Consider the following 18,127-nt stretch of genomic DNA (forward strand, 5'->3'; position numbering starts at 1 on the left):
TGGCGAGGTCCCGTAGGGTGCAGCCGATGGTGACGAGTGTAGATGAGTGCACGGCCGGCATTCTTGTTTCGTACGCGCCCCCCTGCCCCCCATAGCATCACCTGGCTTACACCTCCTCCAATCGCATGCAATGCCATGGGCTGACGGCCAGGAGTCAACAGCCCATACGGCCGCCTTCCTTGCTTTGCAGACACTACCGTCAGTGGATCACGCTCATTCCCCGCCTCATCATCACTCCTCGACCCTGCACCTCCGCCCATGTCTTGCAATGGCGCAAACACAGCTTCGTTCCAACACCTCACCGCCACGCCATACTCCTGCGTGGCTGCCACGCCCGCTTAGATCCCGCGGCCCCCGCGCGCCGCCGCCGCTGCTTCGCCCCCAGATTGTAACCACGTGACAGGCACCGACGCACAACGATCCACACACGCCGGCCTGGAGCCTTCCGCTGCTGCCCGTTGACCACTCCACGCCAGCGCCCCTGACACAGGAGGCGGCTTCCCCATTCCTCCGCTCCCCCCAAACCCACTAAGACGCCTGACACACCTGCCGGCTCCGGTCCCAGTGCTCCACATTCCCGTGCCCCTCCGGCTCCATCCTGCTTTGCGCTCCTCCGCGCCCCAGCGGCGCTGCCCACGCCTCGCCTCCCGACTACCAGGTCCAGCGCGGCCCCCACGTCCCGTTGGTGATCATGACGCCAGGCGGCAACAGCACGCCCGACTGCCACTGCACCCGCTGCGGCGCGGTGGGGTGGCGCGAGCGGTAGCTCTGCGGCAGGTTGCCGCGCATGTTCACCTGCGCAGTGGGAACGGGGTTCCCGTTGCGCCAAGGGCGTGGTTCAGCGTCAACGTCAGCAGCAGGGAGGGCCGGGGCACGAGGCGCGGGGCACGGTCAGGGCACGGTCGGCGCGACGGACACATGTGGGTGGCTGCCCGCATAACAAGCCGGCCCCATCTGCACTGTGTACAGTACACAGATGACTGCGCTGGCTGAGTTGAAAACGACACCGCGACACAAGGCAGCGCGCCGCGCGCTCAGGTGCTCAGGCGCTCAGGCCCTCCGCCCGCACCTCGGGGTAGGCGGGTCCCTCCGTGAATTTGAGCCAGCAGTCGCCCTTGGTGTGGTGGTGCGCGTCTGGCTCGAAGCACACCTCGTCGGGGCAGAAGGCGAAGGCGTTGCAGGGCAGTTTCTTGAAGGGGCCTGCGGGGGCAGACGTGGGACGGGGGTTGTTGTCAGCACTCCTAGCAATACGGTGAACCTCCCAGTCCCTCGGTCCTCACCGTCCACGATGTTGGGCTGGTGGCTCCTGCAGTGCTCCGCGCACTCCTCCACGTTGGCCTTCTTGTTGTTGATGCCCCAGAAGCTGTGCGACACAGAGGAGGGCGTGAGGAGGGGAGGCACAACATGACAAGCGGCTCGGCGGCATCCCCGTGCCTGGCACAGCCGCTGGATCCACCCCTGCCCAGCGCCAGGCGAGTCCGCTTCCCCCTGAAGCTTGGCCGTGCATGCGCGCCATGCGCCCACGTAACACATCACCCCGCCGTCCACACAGCATGCGCCACCTCGACGCGTTTCTCTCTCCCTCGCCCCCGTCTCCGCGCCTCCATCTCCACCTACACCACAGACACATACATACACACGCACACACGCGGCCAGGCCACCCTGTTTGCAATACCCTCTTCCCTCCACCGTCTTCCTCCTCCTCCTCTCCTCCTCCACCTCCTCCCTCTCCTCTACCCGCACTCACACTGCCAGGCCGTCGTAGTCCGCCGCCTTCTCGATGTGCACCACCAGGTCCTTCTGCCGGCCGCCCGCCGCGTAGTAGGCCTCCCACCACTTGGCGGTGGGCGAGTCCTCCAGGCACTTGGGCACCACGTGCGAGTACCTGCGCGCGGCCAGGACCGGGGGCGGCCGCGAGTGCTGACGTGATGGCCACCCCGCGGTGTCAACGCGCCACCGGGCGGGTCAAGTGGCGGTGGATCAAGTGGGCGGCCATGCCGGAGCCCGGCCGCCCGGATGCCTGGCTGGGCCTTGCCTGGAGCCCCCCCCATCCAGGCCAGCAGGTAACTGTACGCTGTTCCTCACTGGTGGCCACCGCTGGCCACACTGGCTGCTGGTGCCCCACCCAAGCCGTGGGTCCAAGGTCTGCCGCCCAGCCACCGCCGAGCCGCCGCCCAGGCACCCGAGCCAGCTGCGGGGCCTCGGTAGCAGCGCACCCCACGCCCAGGCACCGACCCGCGCCGGCACGCCGCACCCACACACGCACGCACGCACCCGTCAATGGCCGGCGAGCCGCACACGCGCGCCATCATGGCGGCCGTGGTGTTGGCCAGCTTCTCGTCTGCCAGCTTCTGGGCAGCGGCCGCGGCCGTGTCTGCTCGAGCGTGTGCGTGTGCGTATCAGCATGTGTGCAGGGTAACAGGGGCGTGGGACAGCGGGAGAAGGGAAGGCAGGAGGTGGGGCGAGGGGTTGCCGAACGCTGCCGGCGAGGAGCCATGCACGGGGTGGCTGGGAAAGGGTGCGGGAGTGGGTGGGGCCTCGTGTGTGTGGTGGATTTGTCCAGTCCCTGCTCAGATGGTGGGTGATGCCGTACGGTATGCGGCGCGCCGACGCAAACGGAAGGACACTGATGGGCCCCGTGCGGGAGCGCACCTTCGACCTTACAGCCCGCGAACGCGCAGAAGGCGTGCGCCTTGTGGTGCTGGGCTAATGACAAATGAATGTGTGTTGTCTGCAGGATCTGTGGGTATGCGTGGGCGACAGCATGACGGTAAACGAATCGACTGTGCTGCTGAGCGCCAGTTTGAGTTGCACCAGCGTCCTCCGACGGCGGTAACTTGCACCCCCCTGCTTCCCAGCCCACGACACGCCAGATGTTCAGCTTCTCACAGTACCCTCGGTAGTCGTAAAGCTTACGTGGTGGAAGTTCATGGTCAAGAAGCCACTGTGAGTCACAAAAGACGGCACACGGCAGTGGAAGGGGGTCCCGAGCGCAGGGTTAGCTCCTGCACACTGTGCTCGTACTCCCGTCAACCCGTCCCAGTCACCTCACCATGCTAGCGCGAGCAATCCTACGAGTAATAGCTTCCAGGGGCTGTTGGGCTTGTCGCTTTTCTCCATCGCGCTTGCCGAGGATCAAAACAAGGAAGGCAAAGGGCTCAGCAGGTATAGTATGTGTCGCTTTGTTTACGTTGAGGCACAGATGAAACAGCCGTCCGCACAAAACTCAGCCAGCTGTTAGAGAGAACCTTTCGCGGGCTGTTGCTCGGGACCAGCTTTTTCGAGTGTTGCAAGATTGGATGACGGATGATGCAGATGTCAAACAGTATTTACTTGTTGACTAGTACAAATGCGAGCAAGCCCCGTTTCGGCTCAATCGTGTGCATCATCATTCCACATGTTTGATTACTGCCGTCTATCGGTACTTTTATGATAGGTCCAGAGGGTCGCGTACAATGCGCTAACATAAACTGCTAATGCTTTGAGGCCTTGAAACAAAACCTGGGCAGCATACGTTTGGAACGACGATGGCTAAGAAGCAGGCTTCGTTGCTCCAAGTAGGCGTGCCGTTCATGCTGTTCATGCTGGGAGGCTGGTACGCATTAGCGCATCTGGTGGACAGCAAGCGGCAGCTCCAGGTGCGTTCGGGCGTGTGTGGGGTTCCCGACAGCCGGTGTGCGGTCCCAGAACACCAGGGCCGTCCTCAACCCCCCAGCTCAGGTCCCTTGACCGAGCTAAACAGCACCTAGAGTCTGACGCCTAGAGTCTGACGCCTACGACCTCACATGCTTCTATGGCCGGTCCCCATCCTCCGCTTAGCCCACCACCGCATCCCTTTCCGCCACCCCCCCCTCCACCCCTCCGCCCAGCGCCTCTCCCCCTCCCCCTCTCCCCCCTCGACAACTCTCCCCCTCCCCCTCTCCCCCCTCGACAACTCTCCCCCTCCCCCTCCTGACCCAACCAGAACGCCACCCGCGGCCTGGACATGGTGGAGGAGCTAGACCCCATGGAGCGAATGCGGCGGCGGTACGGGCTCAGGGAGGGGCAAGCCGGAGGCGGTGGAGGCGCCGTCGCCAGCAAGCGCGGGGGGTCGGGGGCGGCGGCGGCGGCGGCTTCCGACGTGCCCAGCCTGGAGGCGGAGCTGGAGGCCATGAAGGGGAAGCTGGACATTAAGAGCTGGGACTATGTGCCCGTGCCGCGCACGGACGAGGATGAGTAGAGAGAGCGCTAGGCCGCGGATGGAAAGCAGGATGAGGGTTGGGAGGAATGTAATGACTCTAGCCAAAGGGGCAGGTACGGTATGCGGCGAGCAGTGGTGGGGTGGCAGGCGTGAGAGGAGTGTGAGTGTGGCGCACAGGCGCATGGCGTCATGGTCATGGGGCGCGGCTTCGCCGTGCAGTCGTGGCCCTTTCTAGGGTTTCGGTGATGGGGTTGGCACTTGGGCTGGGGCGGGTCGGATGTGGGCTGGGGCATGTGCTTCTTTTGAACTGGGACACGTCAGAGCGTCTCGTACACGGGTTGGGGAAACAAGTGGTGGCTGAAGCATGCAGTACGCTGCCTTGCCCTGCATCGTCTGTTGGCCCTAAATCAGCCCTGTGTTGCACGGATGAGAGTTGAACACAATTGCAATGTAGCTGTCAGGACAGTGTTGAGCAGTTTGCTGCTGATGCGCACCTGGACTGACATAATCAGGGCGAACGCGGCAGGGCATTGCGCAGTGTGGCTGTGTACCGTGAGTTATTGCCGGTTTACATACAATGGATTGCGCGTGCATCGCGGACAAGGGTTAGAAGTCTCCGGAATGCTGCCGTAGTTTGTTGCGCAACGGTGGTGTGTATGCGGGGGGTCAGACCTAGTGCCATAGCCAGGCGCCGCATGGGATGCGGGAGGACAAGTGGGTGCCATATGTGTAAGTGGAGGCAATCCATTGCGGATAAGGGCGGGCTCGTGCAGCAGGTTTGTATATCAGCATTCGAGCTTGAACGGCCTGGATGCCGGGCCCATGAAGTGTCGCGTTGCCCATCTACATCGGAGTGTCGGGACATGAGCTGGGGTTTCGTGCCCCGAGGGCGATGCCATGCTGATGGCGGCCTGTGAGCCGGTCCGCCAGGCCAGGAACAGCAACACTAGATCACCACAAACGTTAGTTATAGGATGATAAAATAGACAAAAGGTAGAAATGGCTCAAGTAGTCGAGTTCGTCGTCTGTCACGATGACAAGGAAACAGCCTTTAAAGCAAACAGCACAACCCAAATTTCGAAGGTCTGGAAGAGCTACATCACACACAGAAAGTGGAGCGACCATGAGGCGCAAGCGCATCGCATGTTTATCAACAGCTCGACCGGGGTGAAGCTGAGTGGCACCGTTGCGAGCAATCATGTCAAGTCAGGGGACAAGATATGGGTGTACCAACTCGATCCGGTGAGCCACCGGGTTTTACTCTGCCAGATCTCCCGCCACTTGTTGGTATCTCCTGCCAAGCAGCGCGCATGGTGGAAGTACTTCATTGGAAACGGCAAACGCTGATGCGGGCGGCGGTGGCGGTGGGCAGCGGCTGAGGGGGGCGGTGTGCCGCGTGTGCCGGCCCGCGGTTCACCCGCATACGCTGCTGCCGCCGGCCCAAGCATCGTTCCTCTCTCTTCCCGGTGCCCCGAGCTTCCTCACCACGCTCTCGTCCACGGCAGCATCGCTCACAATGGCTGCGCACGCACCCCTCCCCCTCCCTCCATGCCGCCATTTACGCCATTCACGCCTTTCACAATTCATCCTCCCGCGCTCGGCAGGAGGAGCTGTGCTCGCTCGCGCTGACGGACCAGTTCGGCTACACACAGGATTACGTGGCCTGGGTTGAGGACGGTGAGGCGGCAAGCAGCAGCCGCCTAGGGGGGGGGGGTTCTGTCCGTCTGTTGGAGCCTGTCCGCCGGAGTATGGCGGAAGGTGGCGGAGGGCGGCGGAGTGCGGCGGGCCTGCGTCGCCGAGACGCTGTCCATGGGTCCAAACCGTAGCGCTCCTTTGCGTTGGGTTGAGAGGGAACGGAATGGGAGGTAGCGGCTGTGGGATGGCCCCTGCACGCGCAGCGTGTGCAGGGGAAATGAGGCCATGCGAGTGCACACCGGTCGCTAAATGGGTGGCAGCAGCCGGCGTTGGTGCCAATGCCGGTGCCGCGGCCGGTGCCGCCTTGCCCAATTAGAACCACTGCTCTTGACCCGACTTTGCCGCGACTGGACTTGCTCGCGTGTTTGCACTTTCCTTTGCACGCTTCTCTCCATGCAGACCTGCGCTACTGGGTCGATGAGTTCCAGACCGCCATACGCGCCGGCAAGCCCGGCAGCAAACGCGGCGGCCGCCGTGCGCCGGTGCCGCCGCTGCCGGGGGCCGACGAGATAGTGGCCGTGTACGACTTCGATGGCGGGCGCCAGGTACGCACGTGTGTGTGTGTGTGTATGTGTGTGCGTGCGTGTGTGTGTGTGTGTGTGTGTGTGTGTGTGTGTGTAAGGTCTGGCATAAGGCGTGTACGGGGCTGCCTTGACTGGTACGGTGTGTACTGTGTGCACGCTGTGTGGCGTGCGCCGTCATCCGTAACCAGCAGACCAGGAACTGTCTGGAGCCCCCACTGCTACTTCACTTCTTGCTTCATGCACCGTACTCTGCCGCCCCCCGCGCCGCCCGCCCACACGGCGCCTTCGTGACGCCGCGCAGGTGTCGTTTCCTCCGGGCCTGACGGTGGAGGAGGTGACGGACACGGAGCCTGAGCGCGCGGCGTCGCTGCTGCTGTTCCGGCAGCAGCTGCCTGCGGGGGAGACGGAGGCGGAGGTGAGGCGGAGGCGTGGTGGAGGGGTGGTGGAGCGGCGGGCAGGAGGGGCGTGGAGGAGGCGCTTCGGGGGAGGAGGGTCTGCAGCATGGGTGGTGTGGGAAACCTGGGGCGGGCAGGCTTGGCACGCAGGGGCTCCATCAGTTGCTGCCTGTGTTTGAACGCGCCCACCCAACCTCAGCCGCGCCGCGCGCACGCGCACACACTGACGGTACACACATTCACAAACACATATGAATGCGCACACTTCTCCAAACATTGGAAACCGCATACACACAGGCGCAGCTCCGGCGGCTATCTGTGGTGATGTGGGGGTGGAGCGGCAGATCGATCCGCATCAATGCGCTGCGGTGGGTGTGTGTGGTCGTGGCGCGGGCAGCTGCCGCGCCAGGCGCCTCAGTGTGTGTCCCGTGTGCGCAGTGTTCTTGCACGGCATCCGCGCGCTGTCCTGGCGAGCACTGGTGCCGTCCACACCGCTAGCTACCCAGCGCGCGTGCCCTCTTTGCCAACATCTGCCCCCGCCCCTGCCCCTGCCCTGCCTCCCCTCCCCCCTCCCCACCGCGTTTTTACGTGCTGTCCCCTGATTCCCCTGCTTATATCCTGTTCCCCAATGTTCAATCCCTGCAATCCCCCGGACTTGGGTATCAACGTGCCTGCTATACTACTGTTCCTGGCTACGCCTTCACCACTTCGAATGATCTTGAATGTAAATTCGTCACCCCGCCCCGCTATGCACGCACGCAGCTCTACGCCGCTGTGGCAGGTGGCGCACGCCGCCGTCATCCTCACGCAGGGCTCCAAGGCCATTCCCTTCCTGGCCGGCTGCAGCAGCGCCCGCAGCGGCAGTAGCACCGCCGCCGCCGCCGTCAGCAGCGCCGCGCCCGACGACCAGCGACTGGTGCTCATCCTGGGGCAGGGCATGGAGTTCGACATGGCGAAGCCGGGGCTGTCGCAGACGGCGACGCTGCAGGACGTGCGGCGGCTGCAGCAGGGGCTGGCGGGTCGATTCATGGCGGACAGCTCGGATGATGAGGGAGGGGAGGATGATGAGGAGGAGGAGGACGGGGAGGAGGAGGAGGAGGGTGGACAGGGGCTGGGCGTCAAGCCCGGGCCGCAGATGGACCTGGACCTCATGTGCTCGCTGGTGAGGGGAAGAGGGGAGGCGGAGGGAGGGGCGGCGGAGAGGAGGGAGGGGAGAGGGCGGGGAGGGTGGGGAGAGAGGGGAGAGGAGGGAGGGGAGAGGAGGGAGAGGAGGGAGAGGAGGGAGGAGGGTGTGTGTGTTTGTTGAAAGGCCGGGTGTTGGGGGTCGGAGTTGTTAGTGCGGTGTGCACGCAGGCAGCCCAACACACACACACACACACACGTAACATCCGTAAACCGTCGCTTTGCTGCATCGCATACACTGTCGTTGCGCAACGTTTTCCTTGTGCTCTTTAACACACGACACGCACACGTACACACACATACGCGTACACGCGCACGCGCACACCCCCTTGCGTTGGGTTCGATTTAGCTTGGGCTGGAATCTACACCCCTCCCCTCACACGCCCCCCCCTCACACATGCCCTCACAGGACCACGGTGGCGCGCTGCAGCTGGCAGCACTGCGCGGCACGCTGGGCGCCTCCCACCCCGCCCTGGCGGCGCTCCCGCCCACCCCCGCCTTCTTCAGCAGCAACGCGCTGGGGCCGCTGTACCTGGCGGCGGGGCGCGGGCACGCGGCGGTGGCGGAGGTGCTGCTGGCGGCGGGGGCGGACCCACTGGCGGGAAATGGTGGGTTGATGGGGGTTGGTTGGGGTGGGTGGGGTTTGGGGGTTTGGGGTTTGGAGGTGGCATGCGGGTGATTGGGTTGTGTGGGGTTGGTGGGACTGGGTTGGTGGGACTGGGGTTGGGGTTGGTGGTGCGTCTGATGCTGCCCTAATGCTACTGCTGCTGCTGCTGCTGCTGCTGCTGCTGCTGCTGCTACTGCTGATGGTGCTGCTGCTGCTGCTGGCTGCTGCTACTGCTGCCCTAATGCTGCTGCTGCTGCTACTGCTGCTGCTGCTGCTGCTGCTGCTGCTGCTGCTGCTGCTGCTGCTGCTGCTGCTGCTGCTGCTGCTGCTGCTGGCTGCGGCGCGCAGGCGGCACGGAGGACAACGCTCTGACTATGGCGGCGGCGCGCGGCTATGTGGAGGTGGTGCGGGCCATCCTGGCCAGGTGCCGGAGCGCTGTGGTGGCGCTGGGGGTGAGACGTGTGGTTATAGGAGGGTTGCAAGGATGTGGGGGAAAGCGGTATAGGGCGAGGGGTTATGCTCTGTGTACCTGCATCCCAACACAACATAATCCATCGCGCGCCCTGCGGTCCGGTGTGTGTTCATTGGCTCCCACACCCTCAGGAGAAGCAGCGGGCGCTGGGCAAGCAGCTGTTGCGGGCGGCGCGGGACGTGGGCGGCAGCCGCTCGCTGGGGCTGGGCTGCTTCTGCGCCTGCCAGGCCGTGTGCGTGAAGAACAAGGTGCGGGAGGACAGCGGGGAGCGGGGAGAGGGAGGGCTGGAGAGGGCAAGGAGGTGAAGCGTGTGCGCATATGTTGTGTACGCGCCCTGCCCTGCCCCGCCCTGCCCCGTCCTGTCCCCACCTGCCCCGTGCACCCGCCACCCGCCGCCCCAAACCACCCACCTACCCCTCCGCTGCCCCCCGCTGTACTGTAGTTTGGGCTGCTTGTTTACAACTCTCCCCCTCCCTTCCACTGCTCACCCGCTCCCCCCACCCTCCAACACGCTGCGCAGCTGTCGCTGGTGACGCCGCCCGGCCCCAAGGAGCAGGCGCTGGTGCAGCAGCTGGGGCCGGAGCCGCTGGCGGCGGCGGCGCGGGCCGGGCACACGGGCGTGGTGCGGGCGCTGCTGGAGGCGGGCTACCCGGTGGACGTGCTGGTGAGCGAGGGAGCGAGGAGGCCGGGAGGGAATGGGAGGGAGGGAAAGGGAGGGAAAGGGAAAGGGCGCTTGTGTGTGTGCTTGTCTGTGAAAGGAAAGGACACTCACAGAGGCCGTGTAGGCGGCGCAGTGCCCAATACCCGAGGGTGCCGGGCTCACACACAACGCAGGGGACGGGGAGCGGCCGCCGCAAAGGCAGTGAAGGGGTGGTGGGGCAGGGCGTGCGTGTGTGTGCCTGTCAGCTCACACGCCACCTCGCGCACACACGCACATACACACATTTAAACCATCACCCTCTCCTGACTCGTCGTACGTGGAACCCCACCCCGCATAGACCTCTTACGGCGACTCCCCGCTGCACGTGGCGGCGGCGCGCGGGCACGCTGACACCGTGGCGGCGCTGCTGGCGGCGGGCGCCAACCCCAGCCTGAGGGACCTGGACGGGGAGGAGGTACGTGGGGGCAGCGGGCGCCGTGTGGCGTGTGTTTAATAGAGGAAACAAAGGAAACTAAGCGCATAGCGCGGGGTGTTTGTGTGTTTGTGTGTTGATAAGCACACGCCTTACGGTTATGCTGTGTTCGGTTTGCCCATGGGGACATCCGCTTGCTGCGCCGTACATTGCTGTGTCGCCTCGGCCACGCGCTCTCTTGCACAGTGGTTCATGTCCATGGCTTGCCGTGGCTCACAAGTCCCAAAATGCACACACCAACAAACGTCACGTGCGAACGTAATGCATACATTATATGAGACCCACACCCCGCTGCACGCGCTCCTCCGCCCGCGCCCATCATCTCGTCTTAACTAACCATGCATGGAACCCCCAAACACGCACCCGCCCTGCACAGCCGCTGCTGCGGGCCGCTGGCTCCGGCTCCGCCGCCTGCTGCCGGCTGTTGCTGGAGGCGGGCGCGGGGCCCGAGTCCGCCTCCGACCTGCTACTGGCATACGACGAAGTGCTACGAAGCGTGAGTGAGGGGGTGTGCGAAGCGTGAGTGATGGGGTGTTTGTATTTTTATTACACCATTTCCAACACGAAACCAGAGACCCGAGGTTGCATGGCAACACAAGTTACATCTAGGGGAAAGGAAAGGAACGCAAACGTATGCACACACCATGCATTCGCTCTGTTTCCTTTCTTGCTCACGTGACCCCTTGCCCAGTGTCTACTCCTTGCTCACCCTTGCTCTCCCCCGCCCCGTCCTCCCTCCTCCTCCGCAGTCGGGCCGCAAGTTCCGCAACCCCCAGGAGCTGCTGGAATGGTTCCGGCGCCAGACCCGCCAGGTGGGGTGGGCGAGAGCGTGTGTGGAAGCGTGTGTGTGTTTTGAACAACAGAAACGGTGTGTGTGTGTGTGTGTGTGTGTGTGTGTATGCGTGTGTCCGAGCCGCATGAAGGCAAGAATGCGCTGCTGCACCACGGTTGCCCCGCGCCCCGTGCTGCTGATGGCAGCGTCCAGCACCATTTCACCTGGTCCGCACGAGCTCCAACCAGACCACCCCAACCAACCAACTCCCAACCAAACCATCCCAACTTACTCCCAGCCACGGCTTCACCCCCCTCCCCCACTGTTCCTGGCTACGCCTTCTCTTCTTAACTAATCATGAATGGCTAACCTCCCCCACGCAGGTCCGCAACAGCCTGATGCAGCACGCGGGCCTCACCGGCGGCTGCACGCCGCTGAGCCTGGCGGTGGCGGGCGGGCACGTGGAGGCGGCGGCGGCGCTGCTGGACGCGGCGGGGCTGGTGCCGGGCCGGCCACTCAACAAGGTGAGGGAGTGGGGCTAGGGGGCGGGTGTGTGTAAAGTGGGCTGGCGATGTGCGTCATTATGCGCGCTTGCGGTGCATGTTGACGTGTTTTCCTAGAGCACACACACACACACACACACACACGCATACACACACACACACGCACACGCACACAGGCTCAGGAGACCACGCTGCGCACGCTGGTAGGCATGGCGGCGGCCAACGGCGCGATGCCGGGCTCGCCGCTGGGGCAGCTGCTGCTGGAGCGGCTCAACACCAACACCACCGGGGGTGGGGGCGGCACCGGGGCTGAGGGCGCGGCGGCCAACGGCGAGGACGAGATCCTGTACGGCGGCATGGCGTCTGGATCCAAGTCACGGAAGTGAGTAAAAAGAAAAGATGCGTTGTGAAGTAGAGTGTGAGCAAAGGGGGGGAGTGCTAGAAAGTATGGAGGAGGAAAAGGAACGCAGAGAGGCACAGTATAATGCACAGTGCAGTATAAGACACACGCCATCTCCGGCGGCGCACACAGGGCCCTGAAAGCGGCCGCCAAGACGGGGCGAAACCGCGGCGAAGCAGCCGGCGCCGCCGCCGGCACCACACGCGGCACCGCCGCCGCTGCAGACCCCTTGTTCGGCGCTCCAACCGACCTCTTCGCCTCCGGCGCCCGCGGCGGCGCCCGCGGCGGCGCCGCCGCCGCGCCGCCAGCCGGCGCCGCCTCCGGCGGCGGCAAGGACGGCGCCTCTAAGGAGGCCGCTGCGCGGAAGAAGGCCAAGGCAAAGGCGCGGGAGGAGGCGGCGGCGAAGGCGGCGCGGGAGCGGGAGCGGCGGGAGGAGTGGCGGCGGCGGCAGGCGGAGGCGGAGGCGCGCGGGGTGGCGGAGGCGGAGCACGCGGGTGTACAGCTGCGTGAGTTCATCCTGCAGGTGCGGGCGTGTGGCGTGAGGAGGCTGGGGCGGGGGCGCTGGGCTGCAGAGGGGTTGAGGGTGCGGTTGTGGGTGGAAGTCGGGCTTGCATTTCTGCATCGTGGGCTGAGCTAGCTGCCGGACTCCAGAACGCGTCGTACCAACTGGTTGGCTGCCGCTCCTGCCTCCGGGCTCCGCGTTGCGGGCGCACAGGAGCGCCAGGAGCTCCGCAAGAAGCTAGGGCTGGACGCCGACGCCGACGACAACGCCGGCGGCGGCGGCGGCGGCAACGGCGCCGCCGCCGCCACAGACGGCGTCGTCGTCGGCGCCACCACCACAACCGCCGCCGCCGCCGCCGCCACCAGTAACGCCTACGAGGACGACCCCCACGCGCCCGCGCCCTTCGCCTGCCGCTGCTGCCTGCGGCCGGAGCTGCTGGCGGCGCCGCTGGCGGCGCGCGCCGCGCCCGGCGGCGGCGGCGGCGCCGCCGCCATTCGCTGCTGCGAGGACCCCGCCGGCGGCGCGGTGGGGCCGCGCCAGCAGCGGCTGGTGGTGCGTTGCAGCGGCGGCTGCAGTCTGGACTACCACTACCCGGCCTGCTGGCGCGAGCTGGAGACGCTGCTGCGGCGGGGGCGGCCCGAGTGGGCGGGGCTCAAGGACCCCAAGGTGGGTGTGTGGGTGTGGGGGTGGGGTGGAGGTGGGGTGTGGGGTGGAGGTGGCGTGGTGGTGGGTTGTGGGGTTGAATGGAGGGCGTTGTGTGTTTGGCTGGGGGTGCCGAGTTGGTTGTTGAGCGAACATGGGTGTGCTAGCTGCTCAAGGGCCCTGGCGCGCTCCTGACAATCCTGAACGCAACACCTCTGCAACACAACTGCCCTTGCAATGCGTTTTTTTCTTTTTCAGCCACAAATAACGCACCGTATGCCTGCCTGTGCCTCTTCCGACACACAGCCCACCAAGGGCCAGCAGCAGCATGCGGGCGGCATCCCCTGCTGGGCTGCCGCCGCCGCCGCCGCAGGCGCGGGCGCGGGCGACGCCGGCGCGGCCAGCGGCAGCGGCGGCGGCGACTCTGCCGCCGGCGCGGGCGGCTGTGACGGCGTCATCCTCACCGCCATCATTATGGAGGGCCCGGCGGAGGCGCCGCGCTTCAGCAAGCCCCTGTACACCTCCTCCCAACTCGCCGCCACCGCGGCCGGCAAGCACGGCAAGGCCGCAGCCGCCGCGGCCATCGCCGCCGCCGCGGCGGCGGCGGCGGCGGCCGGCGGCAAGGGCGAGCAGCAGCAGCAACACCAGCAGCAGACGCAGCAGCAGCAGCGGCAGAAGCAGTGGTATGAGGAGTATGGGGAATACGATGAGGAGGAGGGGGGGGGCCAGGACGAGGCGGAACCTGAAAAGGAGGAGGAAGAGGACAAGCCCAAGGCGGCGGACCTGATTGACCTCGACGCTGTGACGCTGGTCCCGCTTCATCGGCGTCAGGGGGATCAGCAGGTGAGAGTGGAAACGAAGCGCGCCGGCGGCGGTGGCGGCGGCGGCGGCGCCGCCGCCGGCCGCCCTGAGGACGTGGAGGCGGCGCCGATCATCGGCGGCGTGAACGCCATTCGCGGCGTCAAGGCTGGCGGCGGGCGGCGTGGCGTCAAAGTGGTGCTGGACATGAAAGTTAAGGACGCGAACGCGGAGGAGCAGGGGGAGCAGGGAGGCCAGGCGGCGGCGGGGCCGGGGGCGGAGGCCGCGGCGGCGGCGGGCGCGCCGCAGCGGGCGGCGTGGCGCGAGAGCGCACAGGTGCCTTTTGCGGTGCGGCCGGTGTGGGACGGTGGTGACGGCACCGGCGGCGGCGACGCCAATGGCGCAAGCAATCATCATTATGGCGGCGGCTATGGCGGTTACGGTGGCTATGGCGGCGGCGGCAACAACGCAGCGGGCGCCGCCGGGTTCGGCGCACAGGCGGGGCCGGCTGTGCCTCCTCCGCCACCGCCGCCGCCACAACCGCAGCAGCAGCGGCCCAAGATGACGGAGATGGAATTCCCCTCGCTCGTCCCAACCGGGCCCGATGCCGCCGCCGCCGGCCTGAGGCCCGTCGGCGCTGGCGGCGGCGGCGGCGGCGGCGGCCGTGTGGGCGGCGCGTCGGCAGGCCCGGGCACAGGCGCGGGGGCGCAGGCGGCGGCGCCTGGCGGCGGCGCGGCGGCGGCGGCGGCGGCGGCTGCTCCTGCACGGCGGGAGGACCCGATCTTACGGGCGCTGCAGCTGCTCAAGGTGGGGCGCGCACGTGGATAGATTGATGCGCTACCACTTGCCAGCCTGTCACATATCTAGTTGTGCGCCCTCCCACGGCCCCCCCGCAACCCCCGCGCTGCACACCAAACCACGTGTATGTGGACACGTGCATATCACACCGCAGGCACCCCGCCTCCTGACATGCCATGACTGTCTGTTGTCCCCACCCTTGCCCGCATCTTCAACTCCTCCACACCCGCGCGCCCGCACACCGGCGGCACACCTGCCTCTCCCCTTACCTCTCCAGCCCCCCCAGTCTTCAGTGCATCCTGTACCGCTTTCCCAAACATCCTTGCAACCCCCCCCTACGACTTCACTTCGTAAACTTAATGCGTGTAACCCCCTTCAATCATGAACGTAACCCGCACCCCACCCAGGTCCCCGGCCCCGACATCCTGACGCCCCACCTGCTGCTGGAGGGGCCCTGCCTGCGCCACCTGTACGGCAGCCTGTTCCGGGGCGCGCCGCGGGTGGCGGACAACCAGCTAGCGGCGGTGCTGGGGCGGTACGGGCCCATGACGGTGAGGGGAGGGGGCGGGGGCGGTAGGGGCCCATGACGGTGAGGGGGCGGAGGGCGGGATCGGTACGGGCCCATGACGGTGAGGGGGCTGAGGGCGGGGATGGGTGGGGACACGTACGCGTGGGAAGTGTGCGCCTCCTCCTCCTGTTCCTCCTTCTCCTCGAGTGCCCTGATAGGGAGGAGGCGGGGGTTGGGGAAATACACGCGCGGTGGGAAATCCGCGCCTGCTCCTCCTGCTCCTCCCGCTCCTCCTGCTCCTCGAGTGCCCTCCCCTTTCACCCCCTCCTCCTCCTGACCACCCCCTCCATCTCTCCTCCCCCTCCTCCCTGTCGCAGGCCTTCCAGTCCTTCGAGGGCGGCGTGGCCGTTGCTGCCAGCTTCAGGTCCGAGGGCGTGGCGTCGGCAGTGGCGGCGGGGCTGGCGGCGGGAGACGCCGTGGGGCTGCTGGGGCCAGGCAGCTCCGCCGGCGGCGGCGGGTTGGACGTGGCGTGCCTGCTGGAGTTCCCCACGGATGACGCGTTGGCGCGCGAGATGCTGCAGGCGGAGAGGGCGGCGGGCGGCGGAGGGTTCGGCGGCGGCGGAGGAGGAGGAGGAGGCGGAGGAGGACGGGGGCTGAAGGTGGATGCGCCGCCGTTCGTGCCGCGCAGCGTGGCGGGCGCGATGGCGAGCGGCGGCGGTGATGCTGGCGGTGGCGGTGGCGGTGGCGGTGGCGGTGGCGGTGGCGGTGGCGGCGGTACGCGGTCAAGCGCGGCGGCGGCGGCGGCTGCCGCGGCGGCGGCGGCGGTGGCTGCGAACGCCGCCCGCGAGGCGGCCGGGCGGCAAGCCGCGGCGGTGGCGGCGCCGCCGCAGGTCCCGAGCGAGGGCAACGGCGGCGGCGGCTTTGACGGTTTTAGCAGCTACGGCTTCTTCAGCGCCGCCTCCCCCGCAGCTTCCACCTCTGCTTTCGCGCAGCCTTCTCCTCCGCCACCGCCGCCGCCGCCGCCGCCTGCGGCGGCGCTGCCGCCGCCGCCATCCCAGCTGCATCATACGGCGGGCGGGCTGCCGCACAGCGTGACGTCCTCAGCCGCGGTCGCCGCAGCCGCCGACATTCTTAGCCGCGGCTACAGCGGAGGTGCAGGCGGAGGTGCAGGCGGAGGCACAGGCGGAGGCACAGGCGGAGGCGCAGGCGGAGGCGCAGGCGGAGGCGCAGGCGGAGGCGCAGGCGCAGCCGAGACCGTCCCCACTGCGGCTCCCGCGGCGGCGCCGCCGCCGGTCAACCCCTACGCAACGGCAACGCCAGCGCCGCCGGCGGCAGTAGGGCTGGCGGGTGGGGCGACGGCGCTGCTGACCCATGCCGCCGCCGCCAGCCGCGCCGCCGCCATGCTACAGCCACACCCGTACCTTCAACAGCAGCAGCAGCAGCAGCAGCAGCTTTACGCGGCCGGCGGCTTTGGCGGCGCCGCGCCGCCGGCCGCCGCCACGCCCCCAGTCGCCACTGCCACCCCCGCGAATCCCTACCAGCAGCAGCCCCAGCCGCAACCGCTCATCACAAGCGCACGGCCGGCGGCGTCGCTACCCGCAGCGGCGCCGGCGGCTGCGGCGGCTCCGGCGGTGCCGCCAGCAGCTATAACAGTCCCCATCACGTACATGACCCCAGTGGTTGGCTACTCCTCCCACAGCTCGGCACCGGGCGGCGGCGGCATTGGATACGCCGCGCCCGCCGCCGCCGCAGCTGCTACTGCGGCAGCAGCTGCAGCTGCAGCTGCAGATGCCAATGAGGACGATGGGCTGTTGGACGACGTGCTGGGGTTGTGCCTGGGCTAGCGGGGGAGAGATTGTGCGTGTGTGTTTAGGTGTGTTAAAAAACGAAACGAAAGTTTAGGTGTGTGTGTATGTGTGTGTGGATAGGTGTCAAGGGAGACAGGAACGCGCGCCCGGGCGGCACATACATTGTGCGTAAGCAAAGCACAAGGTCGGGGATGTGTGTATGTGTGTGGGGTGTTAGAATGCATCCGAAAAGCAGAATAGGGCGCACGAAGAGACCAAGACATAGTACGCAGACTGGCTGCTGGCGTGTGTGTGTGTGTGTGTGTGTGTGTGTGCGTGTGCGTGTGCGTGTGCGTGTGCGCGTGCGCGTGCGCGTGTGCGTGTGTGTGTGCGTGTGTGCGTGTGTGCGCGTGTGCGTGTGCGTGTGCGTGTGCGTGTAGATGTGTGGTGCGTGTGGTTATGAAACAGTACAGGTAGAGAGTGTCGACACTAGGCGCTCGTATGTCACCGCCGGCGGCGGCAGGTTGGTTGGCGAGGGAGGTTTGTGTTGCGGAGAGGTCAGGGATTACCTAATCTAGCCTACTCTGATCAATAACCGTTTGCGCCTGGGAGTTTGGGACGGGCAATTGGGCAAGCCAAAGGAGAGGATTGGCAGACCGCAGGGCGACGTGCAGGATGATTGCGCGTGTGCAACCGTACGTGTGCCGCATGAAGTGGTGGTTATCAGTTGCGCTCCAGGCGGGTTGGTTGAAACGAGTCCGCACGGAGGCGGTATACGCACGCGGTATACGGTAGGGGTTTATTGGTAGCGGCGGTCTTCGGGGCGCCGTTTGGACTTCCTTCTTGAGTGATGATTGCAGGGTTATCCTTTAGACGTCAGTCGAGTGCACGGCAATGCTGTCAGGACCCAACAGCGGTGTTGGCAGTCGTCCGACCACGTGTTGCGCATGCATGCGCGTAGTGCGTGTGTGGGGGTGGGGCGCGCGGGAGCTAGGAGTTGCTGATGACCCGATAACGGCGCCGGCCGTGGTTGCTACGGGCGCGCACGGCAGCACGGCATGTGAGGTTTCAGCGTGCAGCGGCCACCCGCGCATACCGCCTAGGGCCGCGGGCTGCAGTTGGTGACCCAGCAGAAGGCCTGAGCCGCGTCGCGCGTTTCCGGCGGAAATTAATAAGTCCACTCAAGACTGCGCCCCGATGCACATGCGGCAGCCTGGACCTCATTCCAT

General features: G+C 66.4%; 3 protein-coding genes across 3 annotated transcripts; 2 read left to right on the forward strand and 1 right to left on the reverse strand.

The window, feature by feature from the left end:
- Positions 1 to 27: 27 nt before the first annotated feature.
- Positions 28 to 3,315, reverse strand: CHLRE_03g165350v5 (uncharacterized protein). The gene is made up of 8 exons (XM_043060779.1): positions 3,053 to 3,315; positions 2,917 to 2,944; positions 2,653 to 2,740; positions 2,275 to 2,374; positions 1,748 to 1,885; positions 1,281 to 1,363; positions 1,070 to 1,200; positions 28 to 795 (listed from the first exon to the last, which is right to left on the reverse strand). Exons 2-8 carry the CDS (start codon positions 2,929 to 2,931, stop codon positions 652 to 654), a joined length of 699 nt encoding a protein of 232 aa, XP_042925908.1. The 5' UTR covers positions 2,932 to 2,944; positions 3,053 to 3,315; the 3' UTR covers positions 28 to 651.
- Positions 3,316 to 3,435: 120 nt separating this feature from the next.
- On the forward strand, positions 3,436 to 4,925 carry CHLRE_03g165400v5 (uncharacterized protein). The gene is made up of 2 exons (XM_001703480.2): positions 3,436 to 3,638; positions 3,965 to 4,925. Exons 1-2 carry the CDS (start codon positions 3,528 to 3,530, stop codon positions 4,217 to 4,219), a joined length of 366 nt encoding a protein of 121 aa, XP_001703532.1. The 5' UTR covers positions 3,436 to 3,527; the 3' UTR covers positions 4,220 to 4,925.
- Positions 4,926 to 5,165: 240 nt separating this feature from the next.
- CHLRE_03g165450v5 (uncharacterized protein) lies at positions 5,166 to 18,077 on the forward strand. Its single transcript, XM_043060780.1, has 20 exons — positions 5,166 to 5,422; positions 5,785 to 5,857; positions 6,275 to 6,420; positions 6,701 to 6,814; positions 7,092 to 7,162; positions 7,557 to 7,956; positions 8,386 to 8,584; positions 8,932 to 9,035; positions 9,187 to 9,303; positions 9,576 to 9,719; positions 10,054 to 10,170; positions 10,565 to 10,684; positions 10,938 to 11,000; positions 11,344 to 11,484; positions 11,640 to 11,845; positions 11,996 to 12,386; positions 12,579 to 13,031; positions 13,314 to 14,612; positions 15,011 to 15,154; positions 15,489 to 18,077. The coding sequence occupies exons 1-20, from the start codon at positions 5,324 to 5,326 to the stop codon at positions 16,953 to 16,955; spliced, it is 5,868 nt and encodes a 1,955-aa protein (XP_042925909.1). The 5' UTR covers positions 5,166 to 5,323; the 3' UTR covers positions 16,956 to 18,077.
- Positions 18,078 to 18,127: the final 50 nt, after the last annotated feature.

The sequence above is a fragment of the Chlamydomonas reinhardtii genome, chromosome 3 (genome assembly GCF_000002595.2).
Source record: "Chlamydomonas reinhardtii strain CC-503 cw92 mt+ chromosome 3, whole genome shotgun sequence".
NCBI classification, from domain to species: Eukaryota; Viridiplantae; Chlorophyta; class Chlorophyceae; order Chlamydomonadales; family Chlamydomonadaceae; genus Chlamydomonas; species Chlamydomonas reinhardtii.